This window comes from Lagopus leucura, unplaced genomic scaffold (assembly GCF_019238085.1).
Source record: "Lagopus leucura isolate 7727_CA_CO unplaced genomic scaffold, USGS_WTPT01 Super-Scaffold_100053, whole genome shotgun sequence".
NCBI lineage: Eukaryota > Metazoa > Chordata > Aves > Galliformes > Phasianidae > Lagopus > Lagopus leucura.
Genome location: NW_024962299.1, coordinates 373,077 through 383,961, shown reverse-complemented (window position 1 = coordinate 383,961; position 10,885 = coordinate 373,077). Strand labels below are relative to the sequence as shown.

Sequence of the window (10,885 nt, the reverse complement as noted above, 5' to 3'; positions counted from 1 at the left end):
TCCTGCCCTCCATCCTGCCCTCCGTCCTGCCCTCCATCCTGCCCTCCGTCCTGCCCTCCATCCTGCCCACCGTCCTGCCCTCCATCCTGCCCGCCATCCTGCCCGCCATCCTGCCCTCTGCAGTGCTGCAAAGGGATGCTCTGCCCAGTGTCTGAGCATTAGAGATGAGCTCACTGTGATTAACACACGACTTCTTACAAGCAGAGAGAGAAGAAATGTGGCCATTCCTTGACTCCATTTTTAAGTCAGGATGTAAATGATTACATGCACACACTGATTTCCAGCTGGAGCCTGGACCCCAGCCGTGTAGCTCAGTGTGAAGCTTGCAAGATTCGGAGTATGTTTGCGTGTGTTTTTTAGCTGGAGAGAAGCACTTCGGTATGCAGTGACCCAGCTGTGAAAGAGACTTTCTTAATGCACTGTCAGTCGTGTAGATGTAGAATATCAGATTTTTTTCCCCAAAAAACAAGAAACAAACTCTATTTAAAATATGGATTGAAATGAAATATTTCTGGAGGAGTAGCCTGAAGGGCTTTTATTTTTTTTAATGATTTTTTTTTTTTTAAATCCATGATGCTCACCTAACACAGAGCAATTAGTGCAATGGAGCGTCCCTGATTCGAATCCGTGGTAGATTGCTATTAAAGGAGGTATTAATGGGCTGCCGAGAGCTGGGAAATTGTTGCAGAAAAGTGTGTTTATGGAGTATGGTGCTGGCAGGCATGATTTCAATCGGATTTGACATGTTTAACATAAATGTATACTGCACAGCTCCTGCAGTTTATGAATAATTCCTACAGGCCCACTGCCTTTCTAATTACTGAAATTGAAAAAAACAGGTCAGGCACATCCTGACGGAAATCTATTACTGTCCCCCCACCCCCTGCTGCTTTTTTTTCTGTTTTTTTAATATATGGCATTTGTTGAGCACTTAATGGCCAGAATGCTCAGTGGTGCCAGAGCAAAGAAAAGGAGAGAGCTGGCAGGGAGCGGAGCAGGGGGCCGTGATGGAGCATCTCTTGACCCTGGAGTGTGTGTGCAGGAGACTTGCAATGGGATGGGGATGGGGATGAGGCGGGAGCTTTGGTGCCATTGTGGCTTTCCTGAGGATTTACAAAGCACGAAAGGTTTCTGGGCACCAGCTCCAGCCAAGGAGGAGCGCTGGGGCAGGACTCGGGGTGCTGGGACTGCCTGGAAGCTGCCTGATGTTCAGAGCTGGGCTGCCCTCAGCTCGCACAGTGCCAGCAGATGCGTTCTGATGTTTCCATGAAGTGAAGGGAGGCGACGGCTCCGTGGAGGCCCTCTCCCCAGCTCCAGCAGGGCTCCGTGTCCCCAGCTGACCACTGGCCGTGCTGGAGCCAGGAGCACCCCAAGGCCCAGCTGCTGCACTGGGTGTGCGGTGCTCTGCAGGCTGGTGGCTGTGTCAGCCCTCCTGTTCTCAGGCACTTCTGTGCTGTATGCCCCCAGCACATGGAGTGCATGTTGCCTGCATCTCTGCTGAGCTCGTGCCCTTTCTGGCCGGGAGCTCCCCCATCTGCAGCGCTGCCTGGCACTGCCCATCCCTCCTGTGCTCTTCTCAAGGAGTTGGTAGGAGTACTGTTGCTGATACCATTCCCAAGCTCTGCACATTGATTTCAGTAAATGAGATGATATAGACTCTCATGTAGGTTAGTTGAAATATTTATTCAATTGAATTGGACGGTAATATTCACCCAGATTGATGGCTGGTTCAAGAACCATATGGAATAGGTAAATATAAAAGATTACGTCTTGTTTCCTCTGTAATGTAAAACAAACAAATGATATCCCGTGGTTCTAAACCCATAATCTTAGGTATCATTGCTGGGAGGAAAGGTTTCAGTGCATCACTTTGCAGGCATGGGGCGTTGCTGTGCTCGAGGTGGGGTTAGATTGTGCCAACCAGGTCTTCCCTGGGCCTGGTCAGAATTGTTTTCCTCATGTCTCTGTGTGGCCCTGCCTTGCCCAGCTGGCTTGGACCATTTCTCTCCCCATTGCACTGCTCTGTCCGCAGGCAGCACCCCGTGGAGCCCCAGCACGGTGCCAATGCTGGGGGGCAGTGGGAGGTTTGTGTGTTGGTGCAGGCACTGCCGCTGTGCCCTGTGCAGTGTCCCGGCGCTCGTGGTGGTGCAGAGCAGCCTCGTGGCACTTGGTTGGGCCTTTCGGGTGCTGTCGTGTGGACGTTTAGTGATAATTCCGTCGTTGGAACACACTGCGGGCTGCAGGTGTGACACAGCATTAGAAAAACGAATTATCTGACCATCTTCAGAGCCGTATTTTTGAAAGATAGCGATAACGGTCTGGGTACAAAGGTGTGCTTGCAGATCCTCATGTATTCACATCTGTCTATCATACAGTCGCGTTACTTATCAAATACAGATTTGAAAAAGTACCGCAGAGCAACAGGCGGTGTAGAGTCCAGTTAGTGTGGCTACAAGATCTTATTAGAACGAATGGTACCTTCAGGGAATAGGGAATGTAAACAGACAGTGTTTCAGGAAGAAACATCCAACCATATATTATTAACACGAGAAGTAACAACCAGCAGCACTGTAATGGTGCTCTACACCCAGGTGCCATTTCTGGAAGGCCCAGGCCGTGCTCTCACAGCTGCTGCGTGGCCGGGGTCTCTTGGTGAAGTTCCTCTCCCACGTCCATTCATGCCGTGCTGTTGGCCGACACTGAGTGAGCGGCTCGCTGCAGCCCCACGCGTGGTGGTGTGGGGTGGCCTGGCCCTGCACACGCAGGGGGCGAGGGCTGTGTGAGCGTGGGGCAGACAGAACCGTCCTCCCACTCCTCAGCATTTCCAGAGGAAAGCAAGAGCTGCTGAGGGATGCTGCTGCGTTGGCGGGCATTTGGCGCAGGGCTGTTGCGGGCGGGCGGCCCCATCCGGCTGTGGGCTCGTGGTGCTGGGGGGAGCTTCAAGGAAACGTCAGGGAGAGCTGAGCAGAGGGAGGCACCGCCAAATAAGGAATTTTATTTTCCATCGTGCGATGAAAACAGCTCCGCAACCCGCTGGAAAACTTTTTCCCAGGCTGACGGCTGAACTTGGTGGGAAGAGACTGGGTGTGGGGGAGGGGTCGTTCCGTTCTCTAAATCAATGGAGATAGCAGAAACCCCACTGTAAATTTCTAGGGCAAGTGGCAAGCTGGTTTACGGAATGCAGGGAGATGAGAACCTCTGGCTTACGGAAAACAGCATGAATTAATAATCATTTAATTGGTTTCTCCATTATGTTGCTGGGTCGGGAGATAGAAGTTTAGATGAAGGGGCTGTCAGCGGTGCGTTAGCTAGAAGAGCTGATGGCAGTAGAGGAGGCAGCTCCTGCCCACCCAGACCAGGAGTCATCTGTTTCTTGGGACACAGCTGGCAGAAGGAAGGACCTGCACTCGAGGAAGTGTCCCATTCCACCCGGGGAGATTTCCTTTCATCCTCTGAAATGCAGGAGGTGCCAAGGATGTGCGAGAAGTCTCCTCAAGGCCCCAGTAGGGCAGCACCGTCCTGGTGCATGGGGCTTCCAGGTGCATTTGTGGAGTAACACAGATCTCTGAGGCCAGGCAATCTGTAATAATCCGCTTAGAGGGTCAAAATAATGCAAGTGCTAATAGGTAACTTGTCATACATCGTACTGTAAGCCCATATCCTTCTGTCCTGCCATGCCTTTGCCCCAAGCCTGGTGCTGAATTGCAGCTGCAGGAGCAGCGCGTCCTCATTTCCCCAGGCAGAAAAGAGCTTTTAATTCCTCTGATCTGTGATGTGGACTGAATGTGTCACTTAGTGAATTTGGCTGTTGATCAACAATAAACTTGGTCTTGAGTTAAAATTCCCATCTGAGCTGTCAGCACAAAAAAATGACGCTTAGAAGAAATATTCAGTGTGTGTTTTTCAGTTCACTGCAACAAAGCAGTTTCTCTGGGATCTGGACAGTCATTAATAGTTCTGATTCCGAAGGATAAAAGTTAGGGATGGATCAAGTGCATTTAGAAAAATGGGCAGTTTGGAAAATGGTAAGTAGAATTAAATTTTAACTGCTTTTCACTTCTCCCGAATTGTACGTTGGCTGCTTCCCATAGGAAAGAAATTGGAAACATAGTTGGGATTTCAGAGGTTGTGCGAAGCGTTCAGCACCATGGGACAATGTCTACAGTTGGGTCACTGAACTCGGCGGCCGCATGGGTCTTTTCCAACCTGAGTGACTCTATGATTCCACGAAGTTAGTTTGTTCCTTCATGACTGGAGCTCGGGGCTGAGGCCTGGCAGGGAAAGACAGAAACACAGATCACTTTCCTTACTGTGATGTGGTGCCTCTGAAACACGTCTCGTGTCTGTAAGTGAAGGGTCTGTGAGAAGGAAGCGGTTTACCTGGGTTTTGCTCTGACTGCATCCTCTGAACAAGGCACAGACACCAGTGAGCTCACCCAGAGAAGAAGAGGAAGGAGGAAGAGTATGGGGGGACCGGTCTGAGAATGCTGCCGTGCCTTGTTAATCGGCAGCCGATCCATCATATTAAATATCCAGCTGTCATACATTACCTTTCAAGTGAAAATGAATAACTCCCATTAAGGGCGAAATGGGTTTGAAGTCGATTCGAGACAGATTAAAGTACTGTTATGAATGTGTGTTCAGGGAGGAGGAGACGGGGGTTGTGTATAATATACTTGTCCTTACAGTTTTTAAATAATAGATGTCCCACAAATTTATGTACTCCAGGCTGCCAGGGTTCGGGGGAGGGGGAAAGGTCAGGGTATGCGCCTTCTCTGAGAGCCTTAACTTGCACAGAGCCTCGTTGTGGCTTCTGGGTTCCTCTCCTGCATTGCTGAAGCAGCAGGATGTGCTCATCCTGCTCCCTGCAGGTTGGGTCCCACTGCTGGGGCTCTGTGGGACCGCTGCTGGGAAGCATCTGCAGTGTGCACTGTTCCCAAGGGTGGGCCCAGCAGTTCAGTGCCATCCTCCTGGGGCCTCGTGGCACCCTGCACCCAGTCTGCACAGCTTCCAGCCATCCCTGGGGCAGACGCTCTCCAGGCTGTTCGCATGCAAAGCTTCGGGTGCTCAGAGCCAGGGGTTTGCATCCTGCTCTGCCACACCTGCCCAGCTGCTCGCAGGAATGGTGTGTTGGCCTTCACATCTGACCCAGCGTTTGTGAGTCAGAGGCAAGCACGGGGAAGGAATCCTGCACCTAACAGGATTCCTGTAGGCAGCATGCATAAGCAGCTGCGGTTTCTCTGCTTCTGGCTGTAAGTGACACAATTCCCCTTCTATGGAAGATAATTAAGAACAAACTTTCTGTGTCTAGGTAGGCTTTGTAGGTTGTGAGTTAGTCCGTGTGCTCATCCTCACGCAACTAGGCAGTGCATGTTTCAAGAAAAAACAGCAGTGTAGAGGGTAACACCATCTTCATCCAATGTCAGCCTCTTTGGGAATGTCCTGATGTGAATCTGTTCTTGTTGCAGCGTCGGCCAGCCAGGCAGAGAAGGAGCTGATGGAGCCTCCAGCATCCTCTAAACGAGTACCATTTCCCGGCAGCTCTGAGTCGCCTCTCTCCTTTAAATGGTCAAAAACTTCAGAAGAGACCAAATCGGAGCAGGTAAGGACAAGCACTCAGCATTTTGCACATCTGTGGGTAACTGTTTCATCTGTGACAAAAGTAAAGAGTAAAATAAATGAAAGAGGGTGAAAGGTGGTAACTGACTACAGAAGACATCAAATTACTAAAGTCTAGCTGTAAGGAAAAAAGAAAGCTGTAACAATTGCACAATTCGTTTTCTGCTCTGCAGATGTACCAGTGTCCATACTGCAAGTACAGTAACACAGACGTGAATCGGCTGCGGGTGCACGCCATGACCCAGCACTCGGTGCAGCCCATGCTCCGCTGCCCGCTCTGCCAGGACATGCTCAACAACAAGATCCACCTGCAGCTGCACCTCACTCACCTGCACAGTGTGTCCCCTGACTGTGTTGAGAAGCTCATCATGACGGTGAGTCACAGCATAGCCAGGTGTGTCTGCTGTCTGCCTAGGGACTGCGAGGAGTGAAGGGGTGACCTGACCTGCGTGGGCTGTGCTCACTGCAGTAGGCTCAGGGGCAGCTGCCTGGCCTGCCTGCGCTCTGCCATTGAGGTTTCTCCCATCCTTGCATGTTTCCTTCGCAGAGACCAGCTTGTCCATGCTTGGGCATTGCGGCAAATGGCAATATTTCAGTGCTGAGTGAGTAATCTCATTGTGAAGAGATTGGAACAAATCAGATTTCCTTTAACTGCTGAAGTCATTGCATGGGACTACATTTTGCACAGATCCTTCTGGGAGATGCAGCAGCTGATGTGCTGTGCTGGTTGTGTTGTAGAGGGAAGATATTCAGGAGTTGGTTAGCGATTCCTGGGAAGAACAGCCGGGGTGATTAAAGTAACGTTACGGAAATTAGGTATCGAGTTCCTACTTAGAGTGTGATTTTAAGAACCAGTAGAGTGGCTTTGCTTGGCAGCCTCGCCTGCAGGAGGAGAACCTGTCCAGTGGAGCAGCCCATGGTTGGCACCTCATTCACGCAATGAAGATCATTGTCAAAATTTTGTGAAGTAGGATGGACCTGTTACTTTAGTCAGAAATCACTCCATGCAAAGTGGCAAGGTGTGTTTTTTTTGTGTGTAACAGTTCACTTTTTTCAGAGTAACAAGCAAGGGATACATTGACATTAGCCCAAGGGAGGTGGAGCCGGGGCTGCACTTCTAGAACACATTGTCAGTGTTGTGCCCGTGTCTGTGCTGTGGTTGTTACTGCTTGTGCTGCTTCTAATGGCAACAGAAACTTCAGACAGCAGATTGTGGTTCAGCATGGTGCTTGGGAGCCCTTCTCCAGGTGCTGCCTTGGGGCCGAGGTTTGAATATCCCAAGAGCCAGCGCTCGGTGAGGAATAGCAAATCAGCAGCGGCGTTCAAGTTGCCGTCTGTGAGAGGTGGTGTTGTGCTCTGCCCCAGCAACGCTGTTGGCTGCAGGTCTCTCCCGTGGGCACTGTGTGCCTGACCTCGAGTGGCTGCACCGCCTCGATGCAGACACGCTGAGCAGAGCCTGGCTGCATTCACAGCACTCGTCTGCTTGCTTCTGTAAATGTCACTTGGGCGCCCAGCGTGTTCTTCTATGAGTTCTCTTTTCTTGGGTTGCACACGAGTTTGCTTTCCACTTGTTAGTGTGTTTAGTCAGGTTAAGATACAGGTAGAATTAATAACGCACATTTTCAAAACCCACTCTGAACTTACACATCGGGTGTGTTGTCAGATTTCTGCACTTTTTTTATGCGGTCTTCAAGGCAAGGTTGTAGCTGCACTTAAGAACTTGTTACCAAGTACACAAGCGTTTGTTTCAATTCCTGACAGTTTAGTGATTTCTTTCCCGCACTCCAGCTCTGTTTCTCCCTTCTTTGCTGATTGCTGATAACGAAGGGCAATAACAACATGTTTGTCATAATACTCATATTCTTTTATCAATTCACTTCCTGTGGCATCAACTAAGCAAGCAAATGCAGCGCTACCCAGCTTTTCTCTTGCCATTCTTTGGTCTTCCCTTTCTAGCACTATTCCGATCCTCATGTGTCTCCTCACAGGCTGTTGTGCTGCTCATCTTCCCTCTTTGCTCTGTGAGCCACCCATCCTCTCATTTTTCTGCCCTCTGCCTGCCAGGCTCTGTGGGAGTCATGGTGCAGTGAAGGCTCACAGTGACCATTCTTGGACCAGGTGCTTGCAACTGCCTGGAAAAACCCACATACCCAAGCAGGCTCCACGTCTGAAAACCCATTAAAAACCCAGCCAAGGTGACAGGTCCCACACAGCATCCTCTGAACAGCAAAATGTAAAGAGACTTAGGAAGACAGACCAAGAGCAGTTCACTAAGCTTTCTGTACCCACAGGCTCAAGCAAGGGTTGCTCTGCTCTGGTGGACACTGCATACATCTAAATAAAGGAACTGCCCCATCACAAAGACATCTGGGACCTACATCCATTTTAATTGTTCATGCTCAATTGTGCAAATACCTTCTGAGGATGTAAACAAGTCTGGTTAGCCTCTAACTAAATTTAAGGAAGATGTTTTGACCCAGCGAGATAAGTAAACAGAAGCTGAGCCTCTTTCTTAGGCCAGTAAACCTAACTGGTTTGCTAAGGGTGTCTTCTCTGCTGTTGTGAGTATGGTTTGTTTGGGCTGGGCTGTCTGCAGAGCACGCAGTCTACAAACCCATTGATTTGGTGCATTAGTGCTTGCACAGGTGTTTGCCCTCCAAGGTACACAAAGACTGACAGAAGCCTCTTGTTTGGGAGCTCAGGGCAGTGCCCAGGGGACACGGCCAGAGCAACTGCTGTGGTGTGGCAGCTCTTTTAGGTCATCACATCTTCTGTGCTATGGTAGGACCTCATTCTTCTGCTGCAGTGTGCAGCAATTCTGCTGAGAAATGTGAAGATCATTGTCTTCCTTCTTTGTTCTGCCATGGTAGCCCTGGTTGGCTGTTTGCTTTGTACCCAGAGATATGTCTGGGTAGAAGGACTGATCCTCCTTCTCATCCAGCTTGTGTGTGGCTCTTTCTGGGTTCATACGGCAAATATTTGGTGAGATGCGTATGTCTTGTGCAGAACCTGGCAGCATGTGACATTCGTAGCGTTGCCTTGTGGGTTCCTGTCATACTCTGATGTGCGGATCAGGCCTCGGTGCTGCCAAGTGAACTGCAGCCCAGTCTATGGCAGCAAGGTCCCTTTCGACACAGTGTCTTTGCATTTGGCATTTGGAGGAGGCTCCAGTTAATAATACCTTATCAGACGCCTTTCAGGAACCTGCAGTGTCTAATATGTCTGTTGCCATGGAAACAGCTACTTGCTTATGCTCAGCATCTCATATCTGTGTGGCTCGTGCCCTGTCCTTTCATAGCGGCGCGCAGCCCGGGGGCTGTCCTGCAGCCGGCAGCTCCGGGCAGGGCTCCAGGGGCAGCGTAGCAGTGCAGAGGGGGCCGGGAGCCCTCATCCCCTCCAGCTGCACACAGACGTAGCTGGGTTTACAGCGCGTGGCGTCTCGGCCGCGCTGGGCTCTGATCGCCATCTTCCCACCCAGCAGCCGCGCCGCCAGGCTCAGGCCGCACCGCTCCAGCAGAGAGCCCCTTAATGAGGGTGAAGTGTAGTTCGTCGGCTCAGTCGATTGACAAGACTGATGGGCTTGAAGCGGGAGAAGGGACGGCTTCCCAGAGCTCCCTCCCCCCGGCTCGGCCTGTGGCACGCTCCTCTCCTTGCTGTTCTCAGTCCTCTCCCGGTGTTTCCAGCATTTCCTTTTCATCGTTTTCTTTTCTCTCGTGCTCCACCAGTGATTCTTTCCCATCCTTGCCGTCCGCACTTCTCCCTCTTCACATTTTTTCCCTTTTCCTATTGTCTTTTCTCATTACTCTCTCCCTTCGTTGTCATTCAATTTTTCTCTCTCCCTCCTTCTCGCCCCCTTGCGCTCCCCCCTTTCCCTCTCACTCTGTGTCTCATTCTCCATCTCGGATGAAGGTAATGAAAATAATCGGGCTTCATTAATTCTGAGCCCTGTGAGATGATAGCCATTTGGAGCCATGTTTGCCAATTAGATGGTCTAAATTAGAAGTGACCTTGGTATACTGCCATCGCTTTGCCTCTCTGAGTCTAATGAAGCTTTTCACTCCAGCACCCTCTCTCTCTCTTTGTAATGGAAATTACCTCCTTTGTCTGGTTTGGGAACCTTGCATGGCGCGTTTCCCCCTAGGTTGCACGGACATGGGGATCGTAATGTATCTCCTCAGACCCCTTCTGGAGGTTTTCTTTTCAAAGCTGCACCATTTTGGTGTTCCTGGGCCACTTGTGTGGTTGCTCACTCTGAGGAAAGCAGAAGGCTGATGTGGTGTGTGAATGGAGCTGGTTGTTCATGTACCCAAAGATAAATTTCTGGACGTGGCACAAATATGCCTGTGTGCCCCTGGGGCTGACGTGGCGCTGCTCAGCAGCCCTGTGCCGATGGGGCATCACTGCCACAGTGTCATCTGCAGGCTCACAGGTTGTTCCCAAAGCCATGGCCTGGCAGGTCTGCTGTGTGTCAGAGCACTGTGTGCTGGAGGTGCTTGTAGAACAGGGAGGGAAACACAGTGCGTCTGTCCAGGTGTTTGTGGCAAAAAGTCATTGGGTTGTGTTGGTCAAAGAAGTGACCACAGGGGTACCCAAGTGTGTAGGTGGTCATAAGGGAACTTTTTTCCTTGAGGAGATTGAATTTCTGATGGCGTTCTTGGAGGTGGAGATTTGTCCCACCAGAGGCTGCCATTTTGGCAGCGCCGTTCTTCAGCAATGCTCCATGCCTGGCATGGGCTGCAAGGCAGCAGGAGCAGAATGGGGCAGCGGGGCCTCAGCTCGTATGCATTTCTGAAGCTGCTCACGCATATCACTGGTGCGCTGATGGACAGAACCTGATGGTTATATTCACACCCAGCCATTGGGCCATCGGAAGGAGCAGATAAGAGTGAGCCACAGATCCTTCCCCATCCTTCAGATCCATTTGAAAAGAAAAGGTGGTGTGAGAGTGGAGTCAGCACTGAGGGCTTTGCTGGTGGCTCAGGGGCTACAGTGCATGGCTGCAGCTGTGTAGGAGCAGCACAGCTTAATGCTGAGCAGAGCAGAAGGCGTATGTATGGAAGGAAAGGAAGGAGACAAATCACGTTTGCCTGACTTAGATCTGTAGGGCTGTTCTTTTAACAGCAGTTCATATGGACTGATGTGCTGCTGTGGTGGAGCAGTTGGTGCTGAGGGAAATCTCAGCCTGGGAATGCAAGTGCGGAGTGCAGCCATGGGTGGGCACTCAGAGCAGCCCTGGCAGTGCCTCTCGGGGGAAGGGGCAGGAGGG

General features: G+C 50.9%; 1 protein-coding gene across 1 annotated transcript in view; it reads left to right on the top strand.

The window, feature by feature from the left end:
• Positions 1 to 10,885, top strand: part of ZFHX3 (zinc finger homeobox 3) — a 98,238-nt gene that overhangs the window by 70,187 nt on the left and 17,166 nt on the right. Inside the window, 2 exon segments of the mRNA XM_042885835.1 lie at positions 5,469 to 5,602; positions 5,793 to 5,993. Coding sequence (XP_042741769.1) covers positions 5,469 to 5,602; positions 5,793 to 5,993 — 335 coding nt within the window.